General features: G+C 36.6%; 2 protein-coding genes and 2 non-coding genes across 33 annotated transcripts in view; 1 reads left to right on the top strand and 3 right to left on the bottom strand.

Annotated features, from left to right (window-relative positions):
* Positions 1 to 454: 454 nt before the first annotated feature.
* Positions 455 to 14,819, bottom strand: GNL3 (G protein nucleolar 3). The gene is made up of 15 exons (XM_034439216.3): positions 14,565 to 14,819; positions 13,113 to 13,171; positions 12,184 to 12,321; positions 11,732 to 11,827; positions 10,393 to 10,476; positions 9,389 to 9,524; positions 7,662 to 7,765; positions 6,423 to 6,564; positions 5,701 to 5,788; positions 5,075 to 5,243; positions 4,433 to 4,575; positions 2,776 to 2,912; positions 1,530 to 1,714; positions 1,049 to 1,130; positions 455 to 959 (listed from the first exon to the last, which is right to left on the bottom strand). Exons 1-15 carry the CDS (start codon positions 14,575 to 14,577, stop codon positions 895 to 897), a joined length of 1,641 nt encoding a protein of 546 aa, XP_034295107.1. The 5' UTR covers positions 14,578 to 14,819; the 3' UTR covers positions 455 to 894.
* On the bottom strand, positions 4,758 to 4,831 carry LOC117660640 (small nucleolar RNA SNORD19). Its single transcript, XR_004589753.1, has one exon. It is a non-coding gene; the product is annotated as a small nucleolar RNA SNORD19 (small nucleolar RNA).
* LOC117660639 (small nucleolar RNA SNORD19) lies at positions 9,086 to 9,161 on the bottom strand. Its single transcript, XR_004589752.1, has one exon. It is a non-coding gene; the product is annotated as a small nucleolar RNA SNORD19 (small nucleolar RNA).
* The window catches only part of PBRM1 (polybromo 1), a 60,575-nt gene continuing 56,165 nt past the window's right edge, over positions 14,693 to 19,102 (top strand). For 19 of the 30 annotated variants that reach the window (XM_034439077.3, XM_087887742.1, XM_034439048.3 and 16 more), the window contains exon 1: positions 14,693 to 14,879. The gene's annotated coding sequence lies outside the window, so the exon portion shown is untranslated. The remainder of the gene's footprint in view (positions 14,880 to 19,102) is intronic. The other 11 variants (XM_087887753.1, XM_034439095.3, XM_087887754.1 and 8 more) reach the window with 4 other exon arrangements.

Genomic DNA, 19,102 nt, shown 5'->3' with positions numbered 1-19,102 from the left:
CTTTTGTCTTTCTAATTATCAGGAATTAGGTAAACCTTGTAAATCTACTCATTATGTCTATATTCATCTGAGAAGAAATGGTGGCTGAAAACAGAAACAATTAGAAGTAAACAGTGGATGGGAAAGGGCTTTGGCTGTACTGCATTACAGGTTATATTCTTGCCTCTGTATATACATCCAAAGAAAAATTAGATAAAGATATGCAATTATATCATTTAAAAAAAAATTCTGGATTTCATATAAGAGTGCATATTCTATATGGCTGCACTACTTACATATTGAGCAGGAAGACGTCACAAATATATGTGCACTTTTGGTTATATTTTCTAATTACACATATTAGGTTCCTCAGGAACCTGCATTATGTATTCCTGTATACAACATAATTATGCCTTATTAAGATGGAACTGAGGCTACAGAATTATGAAAAATGCATAATTCAGGAAAGAAGCAATTTTTACCTGTTCCTTTACCCTTTATTGGCTTCAACTTTCATTTTAGTGCTAAGCTTACTATTGTAGGAAGAAGAAGAAAAAAAAACCCAAGAAAAATATTTTTCATTCCACCATAGGATTTTCCGCAATGCAGCTCAGGTTTTTCCAGTTTGGAAAATAGAAAGTCCTTTGTTATCCATACTTATTCAACACAAGCCCTACACAGGCTACAGTCTGAATTGTTGCTTCATTCTGCTTTTGTAAAACACTGATTTTACTTCTGCTTATAGTTCATATGATCAAAGCATTTACTGAACAAAATTTACTACATCAGAAAGCATCTTTCCTTATCAGCTGCTACTTCCAAAATATTTACAAGAGTCTGGTGTTCAGTAACTGCAAAACAGATTAGGAATGCATTCCAGAATGTGAAAAATACTTGAATTTTGTAATATTTTCTTCACATGTAATCGGTATTGAAGTCATAGGCATCATCCAGGTCACTGGTTTTGAGTTGTTTATCATCTAAAGAAAAAAAAACACAAGTTCAGAATATTTTGGGCTTTTTCTATTTAAATATTTACTCGTGTGAAATTTGTAGGTTTAATATATACCTGTAGGTAACATGTCCAAGTTTGCATTCTTTGCTTTCAATTCTTCAGAGGGTGTTTGACTACTCATTAATTTGTCACTTTCCTAAAACAAGATTAATAATTGCTGTATCAACATGATACTGATATAGGAAAACCAGATGCAGTGCATATACCTTCCTATATACTCTAAGTTAGTGGTTGTTCTCCATTTTAAAGATAGGAATTAAAATCTATTCTGTATTAACAGGGTTTCAAATATCTAAACATCCATCCTTCATAATCTGAGTGATGAATCCACAAACTGTATTTTGAAATTGCTTAATATTACAAATGAAGTCCCATATCACTTAAACAGGGTTTTGCCTATATAACATGATTTCTTTCTCCTTCCTTGCACACAGTTCAAAATGTTTTCCTCCCAGTTCATTCACAGGAGAAACAATTCAGCCAAGTAAAGATCTCACTGGACAGCGTCCTAAACATCTTAAAATTTAACTGTTACCTCTTCCACATCATCAAGGTCACTTTCATCATCCTCAATTTCTTCTTCAGTTAATTCTTCATCATTTTCTTCCGCCTTTTCTGATTCCAGGGCTTCCTCTGGCTGTTCATTATCTTCCATAATGCCATCCGTGAAGCCAGGAGATTGGAAGATAATAGTGCTTGCCTGGTTAGGGTATTTGTTAGCTAAAAAAGAAATACTCTCTTAAGAGACTGACTGAACAAACAGAACTTTCTAGGGCATTTTGCCAAAAGTTAAACTGCCACAGAAATGAATTCTGTTGCAACACTTTTAAGATTATGATTATTAGCAAGACTGCTAATTAGCAAGACTATTTGCTATTTTTTTTACTGATGGGAAAAAAAATAAACGGAGGAACATTAGCTGCATGGAATCCTTGGTTTATGGTCTATTGCTTAGCAACTGTTCAGTTATAAACCTTCCCAAAGCTACTTATGACTATATGTCTTTCTTGCTATGAATATTCTTAATATTTATTTATCACATCTCTAAAGCCACCCAACTCCATTACAATTCCAGAATTTCTTATAATTTTGTCAGATTTAACATTGCACTAATATTATAATCAGATCTTAAATCAAACATAAAGCCAAGTATGTACTTCTAGACGAATAGGTAATATGAAGAGAAACCAGAAAAGGCAATTAGAAACATCCTTCCACAACAGGTATTTCACCAATTGCCAGCTGCATACAGGAGACTTGAATAATCGAAACAAAGAAAAGTTATACCTTCCCCTCCCCCACCTCCAAGTACCACAAATAAAAATTATTTATAACTCCTGATGAATTATAATGTTCATGAGACAATTAGCACTATAAATTTGCATTTTTAAATAAAGCTCAACCAGAGTCGGGATAAGCTATTTCAAGCAAGAGCACTGAAGTAAACTTAAATGTTTAATTATTCCTAGCATATATAAATAATTTTATGTAGGAGAAAGCAACAGATGGAGAAAAGAGTTAACATTCCTGTATAAACTAATTGTAACTTGGCGGTTAAATTGAGGGATATGCTGGTGTCTTTGTAGGGATTAAACTTTGTTTTCCCTGAAATGTGAAACATATCCAACATTACCAATATTTTTTTCATGGAATTCAAACATAGCCTCTGGAAAAAGTATTCTGTAATATGTAAACCATTCAGTAATTTATACTAGGTCATTATGGATTTTGCTCTTATATGTATATAAGATGAGAGATGGTTAGGTTAAGAAAAATCTCACCATTTACAGTAGTTTTGTTATCTTCTTCCAATTCCTCAAAATTAAAACCCTCCTGTATTGTTGCTACTCCTTCCCTGGAAAGATGTGGAGACAGAGTCCATGGTTCAGGAGGTCGAGAATAGTAACGAACTTTGGCACTGAAAAAAAGGACGTTTAGGAGAGATTTTCACCCTTGAACAGAAATATAAAAATCTCTTAAAATGAAAAAGCTGAATAAACTCTTAAAACTTCTTTCTGCATATACATACATAGTAGTAGTAGTAGTCCTTGTTCACCAACTGACTCAGACAGTGACCCTTTGCAATTATGACAGTGATGAAACAGTAACTAAGCAGCCAACATGTGTACTTGTGACCATTACGGTCACATGGTTCAGCATTATAGCATATCTTATCCAGTGCCTGTCCCAGTTCTCCAGTGCAGGGCAGAGAGGTTGCTTAAACAAGCTATCTTTTCCTCAGCTGCTTTTTTCCTGCAGCACAGCAGTTTCCTAAAGAGTGCTAAGATTGAAGTTAACAAGTGACCTTAATTAGTTGTTTCGAAACCTCTGCTGGCAGTTGCTGCCTGATATTGGCAAAATCCTAATCAATTTCACACTGAAAGCTTTTGTTTGCCACCGAGCTGCACTAGGATTTCTTTCCATGTGTATTTCCGCTGAGCTGCATTAGGCATGGCATCTGTCCATGCCTATTTCCCCAGTGTGTATACCTTTTAGTTTTTTATAAATCCCTTGTGCTCCAATGAATGTAAATACATATATTAATTTCCTTTTGCTTAATTATCTCATCACAGAAATAAACATTCCAAAGGGCAGAACAGTGGGGGAAAATGGCTTTAAGATTTGCTCTTTTAACCAACTTCCTCGTGAGTAGAGTTCTGGAATCCTACCATTTGGGTTCACATGGATGTTTGGGGTTGTAACCTTCTGATGCTGTACATTCAGGAACAATTTCCTAATAAACCTCTCAAGATTTATTACCATCTTGGTGTCTTCCCTTAGTGTTCTCATTCTTTGATATTCACCGTGCAAGTTCTAAATTAAGCATTGACTCAGATTAATTGCAATCGGTATATAGGTAGTCCTTGTTAATAACCATCTGTTCAGCAACCATTCAAAATTACAATAGTGCTGAACTTGAACTTATGTCAAGTCACTGAAGTTAGGTTTTTACAGTGCCCTTTCAGTCACATGCTCAAAAAAATGGGCTCTTGGCACCCGTCCACTCCCTCTACCTGCCTATTTCTCCCTCCCATCTCTGCTCTTTTGGCTGCCCTCCACTCTGCCATGGCCTTCATGCTTTGCAAAAAGCAATGTTTCAGACAAAGTTTATCATATGACAGTTTTATGTCATAGCATGGAAAATACACTTAAAACTGTAAATAGTCTTGTTTATTTAAGATTCAATAATACACATTTTGCATGGGAAAATCTCTGACTCAATCCCTAGTAAATATACGAAGGAGGTTCTTCCCTACCTCTGAAATTTTAGTTATAGCAAGTTGTATGGTACTAGAAGTAACAACAATCTTAGAATTGAAATAGACTCATGATAAATTTACTGTTTGGTCTTCCAAGCACAGGTCTTATAAAAAAAAATAATCTCACTACTATAGCAGAAGAGCTTGTTTTATTGTAATTAAATGACCACATATTTACCCTGTCCAGTCAGAGAGCAGTAATTTAGCCGCACCTTCTGTATCAGGAAGACCACCTTTTTTCAACATTCCTCTCTTTTGAGCGAGCAAAGTTAAAAATTCCAGAGAATGCCTGTAGTCTGAGATATTATAGTGTAACATGATCTAGAATAAAAGAAAAGCCCCACAAGTATTATATTCTCAGAATTTTTTTCTTGTATGAAGAAATTCCTACATAATTTCCAGCCGGCCACATCCAGTTGCCTGCTTCTCCTCCAATTCATTTATATAAGTCACTACTTTTCTGAAGTGGAAAAAAATAAAGCTGATCAAAAAGCACCATTTAAGGGTACAGCAAGATCAGAGTTGGATCTGATGTCATCACCGTAACAGTATGACATAGCAAGTATCCTCATTTCTCACTTGCCTAAATGGTGGCACACTGGGCACAATTATATTCTCTATTGTATAAATAGAACGTAAGTATTCCCTTCTATTGTAGATACAGTCAACACAATTTCATTTCACTGATATGCCAAATTAATGAATACAGTGTCATCTAGCTACACTGCTCAAATCCTACACTGAATTATAGAAAATAAGGTTTAATCAAAAGTTCATAAAACGGCTACAATCAAATGGTGAAACTGTACAGTATCTTTACCTGCTGTTTCCTACAGTGCTTCAGAACAGCATCTACTGAATCAAGTAGGTTTTCAGCATATGTGATGCTTCTCAGTGCTAGAGCGAGAACAGAGCATGAAGGTGCTGCAAGTATACAGGGACTATCCAACATCTTGATACGTTTGTCAATGTGCACTGCTTGTACGGACCTTAACAGAACAGAGACATAATGGTTGGGATGAATCAGGTGCACGCACAAACCAGAATAATGAGGAAACAGATGGCAGAATAATGGAATGTAGTCATCCACAGAAGGATTGGAGAAAAACTTCGAAAGAAGCTACGGAAGGAAATAGCTATCTAGGCTAACTTTCAATTGGTTTTTTTTAAAAAAATAATTTTTTTTAACATGATCTAAGTAATTCTATGTATAACTGCTGCATATTCTGGCCACTCTATAAACTACAGATAAGTTAAGAAAAACAAGTTTTTCCCCACACTTTTCCTCCTGACAAAGATGCAGAAAGAATTTTTCTCTGTAAAAAATGGGTGGTGGCAGACCCTGGGCAGACTCCCAAGGATTATGGGAGAAGGACTGAGGGACTGTTGCTTGAGGGACCCAGAAAGACCAACCCATGCATATGCGTGCTCTGTTACAACACTAACTTTGTTAGGCCTCTCTCTGGTCCCACGTTGCAGGCGCGTACCTCTTTCAGACTATTGATTATGCTGCTTTTCCCCACGTTTGGAAAACCTAAAGCCAGTCATAAAACAAAAAACTTTTGTAAGACGTAACATGAAGTGAATTATTTTGAATATCAGATTTAGATGGGTAAGATTCTATTTTTAGAATCTTTAGATTCTATGAACGTAAATATAGCACCTTCAAATTACTTTATATTCTAGGAATGCCACTTTAAATAATCAGATATTTCAGAAAAAAAATGATTCAGAAAAGGTTGGATTCCTATTTCAATTTCCTCTTCCTCTCATTTGGCTATTACATTTAGGTTTCAAATATAAGAAGATCTGAGTGGAAGAATAAAATGCAGTACATTTTCGTCTTCTGATTTTGGACAATGTTGCATTCTTTGAAAATATTGGTTAGAATAACGGGGGCCAATTGGGTTTTCCATTTTTAAAGTGCCTATAGAGCAAGATCAGAGTTGGATCTGAAGTCTTCACCATGAGACTAAGACAAAAGCATATATCCTCATTTCTCACTCCAATGTTATAAATAAGCAGGCATCCTCAGCATAAGAAATGTATAATATGACCAATTACAATATTTTATGTATATTTTCAAGCATGAATTTCCATAGCAGTCCTTACTATATACAAGTATGTACTATAATTCACAGAACTCCATACGGACAAGGCAAACTTACCTATCACCCCAACCTGTATAACTTCATCTTTAGTCATACTATATTCTTGTAGAAGTTTCAGGAGACATTCACTTCCAAAGCATTTGTTTGCTCTTGATAATTCTAGGTATGCACTATTCTTCTTTGTATTTCTTTTCTCTTGCTGTAAATTTAAAGTAAGATCAGCAGGATATCTATTTCACAGAGAAATATATTTCTACCAGAATAGACTACAAGATACAGCCATATGGCAAAGAGCATGATAAGTTAAAAGCAGCTTTTTACTAAAAGAATATAAGTCAAAGAATCAATTATAATCAATCCATAAAATCTCTAAGAGAGTAATTAATTTATGGATTTTTAACTAAACAAAGCAATTATAAATCCATGAAATCAGTAATTTATGAATTTGTATCTAAACAAAAAGCAGAACAACACTCCATCTGTAGTGGGTACTTGCCACAATTCCTTCAATAGGAAAAGTTAAGAATCTTCATAGAATATTTCTGAAATTTTACACATTAACTTTATTCAGAGTTAATGTGAATAAAATGGAAAGGCACAAAATCCTAGATAATGCATTTTTAAATAAATACAGTCATAAAGACCCCAGAACTATTTTATATGATACCCAATCTCTCTTGTCCCTAACTATGTTCAAGCCTCTAGGTTTATTTTTTCCATAGCTCTGGTATACCATTTTAGATTTCAGAATCTTTCACTGCCCTCATCATTTATTTACAGAGGGAAAACACGAATGCTTTTTAGCACTAGATGATCCCAACAAAGTTTTCTAGTCAGAGAATTTTAGTTATTAAGAAAGAAACAATCAACACAACTGAGGAAGCACAACTACTATCTTCTGTCTGGTAATATTAGCACCATTGCTTATTTCTAATGAAAATAAACTTTTTTTCTATCTAACAATAATGGTAGTATCATAGTATAATCAATTTTCCAATGACTCCTCTTTTGGATGGAAATGCTTTGTTTCCTGCATGAAAAGTGGGTTGGACTCAGTAGTATAAATGGCCTGTTTAAGAATTTTCTAGAAGAATATATGATAGTGGTAATACAATCTATGCATGCTTACCTCTACAGAATGTATGATCGCTGTATCTTCAGGAATACTAATTTAATCATTTATTAAACAGGAGGAAAACATTTCGTATTATCTTTAGTCTTTTATCAATAGTTTGCATATACTATTCTAAAAACAGATTGGGTAGTATTACAGAAGACAGGAAAATATGTTCTTACCACAGTTCTGTCTTTTATCTGCATTGCAGATTTAAAAGCAATAGTTGGAAGATCTTTATTTAAATAATTTAACCAATTTTCTAAGTTTTCTTTTGGTATCAGATCTAGGAGAAAAAACATGCAGAAGCTTGGTGTAAAAATATGCTGTTGGGTGACAATCCATGCTATTCAAAAACTGAGTAAGAGGAAAACTGTCTTAGCATATGGAGAAAAAAATCAGAAGGAACATGGCAGCCCATTTCCTAACTAACAAATTTTACTAAAAGGTATCGGATGAAGTATGTTGCAGCTCACAAAACTCCCTGCTTTTTAATAAAATCTGTTAGGCAGAAGAGACTACCAAATTCCTCATGCCTTTTCAGGGTTACATCTAGGAAGCCACTGAGTTATGGTCATTATGGCATCAACATTTTTAAGCTACTCACTAAATACTGAAAACTATTTGCAGTTGTCTGTAATCTGTTGTTCTCTAAAGTCTTGGAGTATGGTATTATTAGATGTATATCATATAAAGAGCACTTCTGCCTACTTGCAGTAAGAAATTAATTAATTAATTGCAGTAAGTATTCCATGTCCTATTCTGATGCAATTTTAAAATAGAAATAAATGTCTAAGATTTGTAGATCCCATTATTTCTGTTTCTTTCACACTGAAAGTCCTATTACCCATAATCCTTAACAAACTGTTCAAATGAAACTGACTGGTGCAATGATAAGATTCTATTTCATTGGATTTAGACTTAGCCATGTTTCTCAAAAGTATTATGAGGAACATTATTTACTTCATGAAGCTGCCCAGCATGAACCTATTAAAAATGGTTAACTATTTTAGATCTAGGTCATAGATCTTGAGAACTACGGAAACCAATAAAGCCTATTAAATAAGTAATTTTATTGGACAATCAACAGATTGTAAGATATGAAGATACACAAAAATAACACCCAGCAACCAAAATAGTTGCTATTTCACACATGACTGCTTGATTAACATAGAAGATATTCTTTGTTATGCGCAACATTGCAAATTTAGTAGCTAAGGAAAGGTACCATACTCCAGAGGATATTCACAGCTCTATATATGGGTAATTCCAGAGGCAATTCTAAACTCTTCAGCGAACCAGATATATTCTGAGTTTGAGATAAACATCCAGGACATCAATACAATTTTGAGGTTTCATTCAGCAGAACAGAATGAAGCATAGTTTAATCAATACTTCAATAAAAGCCTTTCCACAGTCAGCTTTATTTCAGTTTCTTTCAACAGAGGGCTGCATTAAATGGGAATAACGCCGTGTGCCCGCCAGCAGCTTGGAAAGCAAAATGCTTGTGAAGATTTTCACAAGATCTAAACACTGTGTGGGTGCAATCTAGGTGTTTCTAAACATACAGGATGAGAATGACTAGAATCAGCTATTCCTCCTTAGCAGGAAAAGTGAGCTCAGAGTTGGATCTGACAGTCTCCAGATGCAGGTCAGCACGTTTTATAGCCTCCTCATAGCTCACATCCTACTGAAGAATTATTAAAATGACAATGTAATCAACAATGCAGTCAAACTCTAAAGCTTAAATACAAGCCAGCCTCTACTAGCATTTTAAAAAAATGGACAAGTCTCCTGTCTCCATTTCTAAATTTCACACATGAGATCTTCAAATCATTGGACTTAATTGGCCTATGAATAGAGCTGAAACGTGTATGTAAAAAAAAAAAACATTACTCGTTTTACTTACCAATCTTATTTAAAATCAAAAGTATTTTTTTTCTTCCCTCAGACTGAGCAATAAGTTGTTCAACCTGTGGACATCTACAGCCTAGAGGATCTCTAGCATCCAAGATTTCAAGTATGACATCTGAAGCCTCAATTACCTAAAGAGTAATAAAGAACAATATGGCATTTGAGATCATAAGACTAATTTACATTTGAAACTTCTGAGTCCTGACATTCCCAGTACTATTTTGGTATCGAGCTAATTTAAGAGTAATTCAAATGGACTTAAAAAAAAGGTTCTCCAAATAATTGAATACAACATTTTCTGAGGATTATTTTCAGAACCATATCAAACTCATGGATTTCTTAGTAGAAATCATGCTAAAAAAATGGTTGGGAACATTTAAATATACAGCTAAAGGTAACTGCAAATAGCTTTATAAAAAAGTAGGCTATAAATACAAATAAAATATGCACATGTTCAAAACTTAATAAAACAGAAAGAAAATAGCTTGGAACAGATCTAGAATACTTTCATCACTGTACTTCTTTTGTCTTTGAATATGCTGAAAAGCAGTATGTAGGGAAAAAATGGTATTCTGCTCAGTTTGGGAAATTCCCCTTGTGCTCTCCTTCCCTAAACCCTCCATCTGCTCTAGGATAGGAGGAAGGAGGACACGAAACTGAAGCAGAGGATGATATTTTGCCAATCACCGGCAAGAGATCATACTGGATGTAATAATAGTTCAAATTACTATTGTCAGATAAGAAATATAATTTATGATTTCACAAATTTATAAAGCAACTAAAACTTCTAGATATGATAAGAAAAGAAACAAGTTCCATAGACCTAACGTTAAGACTTAGGATACTGAAGAACTTCATTAAATGTTTTTTCTCAAAGAGCAGAACTGATTTATGTGGAGAACAAAGTAATTCTTAAACTATTGTGAGTTGTCAAACTAATAGCTCTTTTAAAAATAAAAGAAATATATAGCATTTCTTTTATCTGAAAAACTTTCTCACCGTTTTTAACTCCTCACAAAATGATTTCTTTGAATTCTTTTGGACCTGCTGGTTAGATTTCGTTTTTTGCTTTATAGTTGATTTCTATGAATAAATGAAAAAAACGGAAGAAAATTTAGAAATTAGGAAACCAATATCACTTGTAATAGCGGGGTGCAATAATAAAAGTTCCTTCTTTAATTTACAGCATTTATATACCCTCCTAATCCAGATACTTGGCAGCGTGCAAAACAGGATATACTACCAATCCAACTAAAATACTTTTAAACTCATTGAAGAAACAGCCTAAAATGTAAAACTAAGTGATACCCACAATTCCTCATTAGGGGCCAAAAGTCTGCTGAAATAGAATGGTTTTCATTGCCTCCTGAAACAGCAAAGGGAAGGGACCCAGCATCTCTGAGGAGCAGTGTGTTTGACTACATAGAGGGTTATTAGAGATGACCTGCCTTTTGGCCTATTCCTTTCCCTATTACTTTCCATAGGGGTAGAACCTTAAGTGGATCCCACCTAGCTATTCAAAGAACATCACAGTAAGAAAATCCCTGACATAACCCAGTAAACATTGAATAAAGTTTTATTTGCAATAACCAGTATTTTGCATTAGGTTCCAAAATCTATTGGCAATCAGAGCAGCAAGTGCAGAAGAGGGGCCACTCTGCAATTATGGGTCTTCAGTATAAGCTGTCTAGTTACTATATTCTGCACCAGTTATAGCACATTGTCTGTAAAGGCAGCACCACATCAAGTGTATTGTGGGAATCCTATCATGTGGTGATCAAGCTATGAGTCAATAAGGCGTCCTGGTTCAGAACAGGGGGTCACTTTTGCATCATTAAAGCTGAACAAAAGCCCCTGACCAAAAAATCAAGGGGCATTCTCAAATGTTAGATGTGCTCCTTCAGGAGGAATAACACAACCATGGGATACAATATTTCCAGACACTCAAGATGCTTAACACAACCGGCATCCCCATTTTGCTAGATTTACTCTGAGCTTGGTTTTCCTCACTTAGTCCCTATAGCCTGTAGATACTGGTTCAAGACTTGAATAGAATCAGTGCACTGATAATACTGTACTCCAAACTGAATAATGATCTCCCAAAGCACTTTCAAATAGATACTAAACAACATGGGGAAGATGGGTGGGCCTGTTGTACTTCACTCTAGAGCAGCCATAGGCTGGATCGCCCACCCCATGACTAGAAAGGTAGGTACAGATGCAGAGGCTCAGGGTACAATTATTCTGAAAGAAATAAATGTGATTTTTCAAGCTAATGACATATTCCTCTCCACTGATCAGCACAATCAGAATGTAGTGCTTTCCTAAAAATTCATACCTTATCACCAGCATCCTTTTTATTTGCTTGTTGGTTGCGTTTCTTTTCTAGTTCCTTCTGACGAGCAAGTTTTTGCTTCTGTTTCAATTCTTCACGCTATTAGCACAAAATATAAATATGTTCTTATACACTATGACAATTAGAATCCTCCTCACCTTGCTTTAAAACTAATTATGGCCATTCTTCTAATGTTTATCTGGTTACTACATTTCACTGTACAGGACTTTATACATTATGCACTGCATGACATGTAGCCTAGATATGTTTTAATAATTTTAGCAGATATAAATATATAAAACTACATATTAATTTTTTCTGTAATTCCAGCAAACATGGAATAATGGTTTTAAAACTCCTGATAGGTGCTCAGAAAATATCAATTCTGCTTTTAATAAAAAATGTTTGATTGTCTAATTTTATATAGTTACACACCAAAGTTTGAGCTGTTTTACCTGTTGCTTCCTATGTTCAGCTTCCCGAAGAATCTCTTCTTTAAATGGGGCAGTATTGGGAACTCCAGGATCTTTCTTTGGTTTCCTGTGTTTATGTTTCTTTGATTCTTTTCGAAGTTTTTTATTGTGTTCTCGTACCTATAAAAAACAGTGGCCATCTTTTACTACTATGGATTTTTTTCATCCCTCTTTCCTCTTCATATAAAGACTTCAGCACTTTCTCTGCTACATATTCTTAGCTTGTAAAAATACTAATTTTATTCTGATTTTTGGAGCTTTGAAACTTTTTTACTTGTACAGTCCTTCTTTCTATTATCAAAAGTACGACATAAACTATAATAATAGCTTATTCTTAATCATAAATTCTAAAAATGTTAGTTTAAAACTGTACGGTTCCAAACTGTGCACCAAGGTATCCCAGCAAACTCACAGAGGCATTGCGGGATATTTTAAATTTTTGAGGGAAACAGAGATACTTAACATTTGTTGACTATTGTGAGTGTTATGAACCAAAAATAATGGAACTTCTGTTTTAAAACAATTCTGCAATGTTATTTAACATTATAACAAAAATAGGTTGTAAGGAAAGCATGTCACTTTTCTACTTCTTTCTAAAGATAACTGATCAACTGATGATGACAAAGAGGGTCATTAAACTGAAGACAGGAGGAATTCAAGGAGAAGAATGGAAATGAAAGAATGTTGAACCAAATATTTTTGAAGCAAGAATTATACCACTGAAAAGTTAATTATAACATGAACTTTATGTTCTTTCCATACTGCTCATAAAAGGATTCAAATAACCTTTCTTCCCTGTAGTGAACAGCTGTTCTCCGATTGTAAGCCAGGACAGACAACAGGGATACACAATGGGAACAGCAAAAACCATACTTGTTTTAAGCAGGAATTAATTCAAAATACACATTTACCTTTTTCTGTATTTTATACCGTTTGTGGCAGGTCATGCGCTTACTAGCTTTCTTTAACTCTGAAAGACAAAAATGTAAAAAGATAAATTCTATCAGCATATATCGGACAAATGAAATGTGTGCCACACTATTTTTCCACAACTATGAACCTAGAAACATAGTTTAATAAATAGGAAAGAAAATGTCTGAATAGACCCAGAGTTCTTAGGTAATATTACAAATTTATCCTGCCTTTACAGGAACACAGAATATGATTAAGAATGTAATATTTTCTCGCTCCACAGTCCTTAAAATTTAAGTCTCATTGAGTATTTTGGATTAGTCCCAATTGCTTATTGTCTGGGGTCATTAAAATAACAACAGATAAATAGTTGGCTGACATAGTATACAATATCCTTGGTTTTTCCCAATGATTTTCCCCCTTCGTTGTATAGGTTTTAAGATTGTAAGCTTTCCCATTCATTTAACATTTTTTTAAACACCCAGAACTCACCAGTACAAGTAGAAATTTAATTAACCCATCTCTGTTTAAGAGCACAAGGTTATATCAGAAGCCACGCAGAACAACAAAATCCTTATAAAATCAAGAAAAGTGCAAATGGGGCTGCATTTCTAAACTCTGCTTAGAATTTTCCTTTGCTTCTTGCTACTTAATTTTGCATCAGCTTGGGGGGGTGTGTGTGTGTGCAGGCAAGCCATGTTATCCCAAAGGTCCTGTTCAAAAGGCAACTGGACTTCCCCCCCCCCTTTGAAAACGTTTCTCTTCTCATCCAATTCTGAAGCTGAAGAAGTTTCTTCCCATGAGGGCTGGAGATTGGAGAAGAATGTCAGTAACATACCTTGCTGTCCATGGAGGTTTTCACTCATCCAGCTCGTGGTTTGTCGCAAAGGTGCTGCTGTTCAAAAGGCAACTGGACTTTCTTGGGGGTTTTTTTCCCCCCCCTCTTGAAAACCTTTCGCTTCTCATCCAATTCTGAAACTTGAAGAAGAGAAACGTTTTCAAGGGGTGGGGGAAAAAAACAACAACACCCAAGACATTCCAGTTGCCTTTTGAACAGCAGCACCTTTGCGACAAACCACGAGCTGGATGAGTGAAAACCTCCATGGACAGCCAAGCCAGGTTACCCACAGACTCTTCTCCACTCTCCTGCCCTCGTGTGCTCCAACGCATCTGGAGAACATCAGGATGGTACAGGTGGGCCTTAGATCGCAGGAGCCTGTCCAGTACACGACTCTACACTTCATTACTTTGTGGAGGACAAGCGGCTCACCCGATCCGGATCGCTTTGCGAAGCAAAGGCCCAGGAGAGACACCCTGTACGGAGCTCCTTCCCCTGCGTCTCTCCGGTCGCGAATTATTAACCGACCGGCCGACTTCCATTACCGGCCCATCCCTGTTTGTGTCCCCGTCCCCGTTCCCCTCCCCCCCCCAATAGCCGCTGCGCTACTCACTCGGTCGCTTCATGGCGGCCGGACGCGACTCTCTCCTCTCCTTCTGAGCGATCCACGTGGAAGAAAGAAGAACCTCGCCGAGAGGCTGCCGTAAAGCGCCGCGGCCTGGCTGTCGCTCCGCGAGTCTCGCTTGGCGGCTGAGAGGCTTGAGGTTTGCGACAGCGGCGGGATTCGCTTGGGAGCGAGCGAGCGAAGTGAGCGGCAACAGTGGCGGCAACGCCGACGGCGCGGGGGGCAGTGGCGGCGACGGGGACTGAGCGCGGCCGCGGCTGCAGGAGGCGGAGGATTAGCAGCAGCAGCAGCGGGGCTGGCTGGGTAAGTTCAGGGTGAGGGGCCGGGCTTGGCTCGGCTTCGGAAAACAAGCGGCGCTCGCGGGAAGGGAAGACAGGAGGCCGCGACGCGTCCCCTTTGTGTGGCTCCGGAGCTGCTGGGCGAGATTCTTTTGCCGAAGCCCCCGGTCTCTGCGCCTCTGCTGCCGAGGACTCTGGGCTGCTCGCCTCCCTTCTGGTTCCTCTTCGGGTCTGCTGCCCGCTTCTGACCGGCCTTCCCGTCTCTCCCGAGGGGAAAGAGACCGGCCCTCTCCACCAGCCCCTGGGCTGCCTCTGACCTACTAACCCTCTTTTCTCTCCCCGAGTTCACACACGTCCCCCCCGGTCCCCTCCCCGCGAGTCTTCCCCCTCTTTCGGGTGGATTCTTCCCAGGAATTTGTGGGTGATTTTATCTGTTTTCCGGGTTTTCTTTTTCCCTCGTCAGCACGTTTAGGAGAGAAAAAAAATACATATATATATATATATATATACCCCAACATTTCAAAAGCAGTTAACAGGAGAGGTATCTATCCTAAAGCCCCGGCTGCAGAAATGATTTGAAGTTTTCGCCCTTAGTCCAGAGCAGAGCCCCGCTGCACTTGTCAAAAGTAATCACTTCTTTGGACTGAATCCTCTCTAACCCATCCACTTCTCCGCATTGAGGCATAAGCAACCTTTGTTGCCTGTTTTTCCCCACCATCAAACTTTCTTCTAAAATACAAATTATAAGTTTCTTTAAAAGCATGGCTTCCTAATAAAAACAACCTGAAATACAGGTACTGTTTCTGAAGCTGGATTCGTACAGTGTGCTGGGGATATGGTAATTTGTTGATTCAACATGGTAAACCATAATATGGTTTTTATACATATAAATTAACACCTGTTGTGGCCACATAATATATATATATATAATATATGTGGCCACAACAGGTGTTAATTTGAATTTAGCATATTGTGTGAACCCAGCCACAGTTACTGCACAAAGGGACAGGGATTTGCAAATTATAACAGCTAAAAAGAAAGATATGTACCATCAAGTGAAAAATCAGCTGTCCTTTAATATTTGATATTTCATTTATTTAAAGATGTTGAAAAGCTTAACAATATACTGGAATTTATAGTTTAGTTATTCATCTAATAACCAATATTTTGAAATGTCCAAAGTTCATTTATTTCTAAACTTAAGGAGTTGTATATTTTTCATTTTACTTAGCCAATGAAAATGTGTTGAGACTGTCTTAATAAAGGAGAATATTTGTAGCTCAGGGTTGAAATAAGGGCTCCTTGGTGCTCTTTGAGCTCGCTTGGTTTCTTCAGACGTTTCATTACCAAAACTAGTGATGTTACCTAGTTTGAGTAATGAAAGGTCTGCAAGAAAACAAGCAAGCTCAGAGAGCACCAAGGAGCCCTCACTATCTTAATTGTCTGCTTGTTAAAATAAATGTTGAAGAATTATGGCATTGTCAGAAGAGAACGCCATTTTTTTGTTTGTTTGTTTTTTTTAGCATATTGATAACTTCCAAAGAAACAGATTTGGCTGGCATATTAACAAGCTTTCAAGTTGCACAGAACTTTTTTTCAGATCAACAGTATAATGAAGGATTCTTATATTTTTGGAAATTAGAATTATCTACTCCAAAAGGAAAAATGTAATTTAATCAGGAAGTGATAGATGGCTGTTTTCATTTAACACTGGAATAATGGTTATTTTTACAGAATAGTACAGATACTATTTTCATGCTTCTGATAAATATAGATTTTTTCATTTCATTCTACCCAGAAATTATAACTTAAAAGGCATGTTTTATATATGAAAAATACTGTTTTGTTTTGTTCTTGATATGAACTTTAGGAATTCATTGGTTGAGCTGATATACTTAAGTCAGATAGAAAAATTAATGTCCGATAAACTGTTATGTTGTAATAATTGTAACTATATTGACAGTTTATTTAAAATACTGAAAGCATTGTAGTTATCTGAAGTCAGGTAAACAATTGTAGTGCTGTTCAAGTAATATCAACACAATTATTTAACTAATAGAAAAAGAATGGCAGTTCAGTTAATGGACCTGTAGCAACAAAATATTATTTTTATAATAAATTTTCAGCCTTCACGTGTCACGATTTCAGCCTCCACACACCCTGTTTTAGACCCGTTTCAGGCTGCGGGGATTGCCACAGCACATTGCCGCCAATCTCTGCCTCCGCATGTCGCATTTTCGGCCTCTGTGCATCGCATATTCAACCTCCGCATGTCACCTTTTCGGCCTCCGCATGCCCTGTTTTTGGCCTCCGTGCATCACATTTTTGGCCGGTTCTGGGGGGTGGGGATTGCCACCACTGCCACCGCCAATCCCCGCCCCCCAGAACCGGCCAAATATACGATGCACGGAGGCCAAAAACAGGGCATGTGGAGGGCGAAAACGTGACGTGCGGAGGTCGGAAATGCGATGCACAGAGGCGACAATGTGCTGTGGCAATCCCCGCAGTCTGGAATGGGTCTAAAACAGAGTGTGTGAAGGCCAAAAACGTGATACGCAGAGGCAGCGATGGGCTCTGGTGATCCCCGCAGCCTGGAACAGCTAATTGGCGGTATTCCGGGAAGCCGATCCAACCGCTAAAAAGCTGTTCTTGGTAAACCAGGCTGCGATAACGTGGTGAAGCTGACCAAAAAAACGGTATGCTTTTTTCCATTCTGTCCATACACTATTTCATGCGTGGTGTTTTATTTTTTTAACCCTTTTTTCTTTTTTGAGGATCTCATCAACTCTATCCAATCACTGCTTTCATGATTTCCCTTCTCAGACCATTGATTTTTATTTCACAATGTTTTATTTCCAGTTTGATCCTCTTTCATCCTCACCAAATCACCTCAGTGAATTTCTTTTGAACTGGTTAGTCCTTGTTGCCTTATGTTCATTTAACACTCTTTGATTTCTGATAGTATTTCTTCTTCATTTATTATGTACATTTGATATAAATTTCTTTTGGCATACCAATCTCTCACTTCTGTATAATAAAGTGGGCAGAAAACATTTTTTTATGTTGCCATTTTTTTTCCAACAAGCATTCTTGCTTTACAATAGACCACATATTCCATCATGTTGATGTCAAATCTTTTCTTCCAAAATTTGCATGTTATAATTTCTCCACCCATTTTTCCAGTTTAACAGAAATTCAAGATACATAAATTAATCTTTCTTCATGTTTTGCTATTTACAGAAACTTGCAATTGTTTTATTTACTTTTTCTAGTCAAATGCAATTACAGGTAGTCCTCGACTTACAACAGTTCATTTAGGGACCAAAGATACAACAGCACTGAACAAAGTGACTTATGACCTTTTTCACACTTACAACCATTGGAGCATTTCCATGGTCATGTGATCAAAATTCAGACACTTAACAACTGACATATGACAATTGCAGTGTCCTGGGGTCATTTGTCACCTTCTGACAAGCAAAGTCAATGGGGAAGCCAGTTTCACTTAATATCTGTGTTACTAACTTAACAACTGCAGTAATTCATTTAACAACTGTGGCAAGAAATTTGTAAAATGGGACAAAATTCAATTAACAAATATTTCGCTTAGCAATAGAAATGTTGGGGTAAATTATGGTCTAAGTCGAGTACTACCTGTAATTTGGTTTTTAATATATTAGTGTTGATATATATGCAGACACAGTGTCTGAATCTAACATTCACATGAATCATTTGGTTCTCTCCCATAATGTGACATCATCTGCATACAAAAGTATAAGTACTTTCATGTCTCCAATCATCACAGCTCACACTTCCTACTATATTTATTATGTCTAACAACACACACTTCCTAATATATTTATTCATAAATAAATTTAAAAAATCAAGCAGACATTAGACATCTGTCTTACTTCCTGCCTATTGTTGAACCATTTGATAATCATTCAATGTGCTTATGTATATTATATCTCCATTAGATCCTCTTTACCATATTTAGCAACCATACTTTAATACGGTACTTGCATTAAACTTTCCATAATTCAAGCTTAATTCTGTTTATACTACACTTCCTTTGAATCAAGAAATATGCAATAGATCAGATATTTGTACATTTCTCAAAAACATTCTGAAAAGCAAAAAAAAATATCTCTATAGAAAAGGTCATACAGTTTTCTTAAATTTTGCTAATGTCATCTCACACTTTTTCTATCAGAATTGCCCAGCACCTTGCCCAGCACCTTGCCAAGC

This window comes from Pantherophis guttatus, chromosome 2 (genome assembly GCF_059756535.1).
Source record: "Pantherophis guttatus breed Tessera chromosome 2, ASM5975653v1, whole genome shotgun sequence".
NCBI lineage: Eukaryota > Metazoa > Chordata > Lepidosauria > Squamata > Colubridae > Pantherophis > Pantherophis guttatus.
This window is presented reverse-complemented; position numbering and strand designations above follow the sequence as displayed.

Coding starts and splice junctions, on each gene's coding strand:
- GNL3 (XM_034439216.3), bottom strand. Junction 9,525..10,392: donor TTTGTGAGGAGTTAAAAACG/GTGAGAAAGTTT, acceptor ATTACTCTTTAG/GTAATTGAGGCTTCAGATGT. Junction 7,766..9,388: donor TTTGATTTTAAATAAGATTG/GTAAGTAAAACG, acceptor TTTTTCTCCTAG/ATCTGATACCAAAAGAAAAC.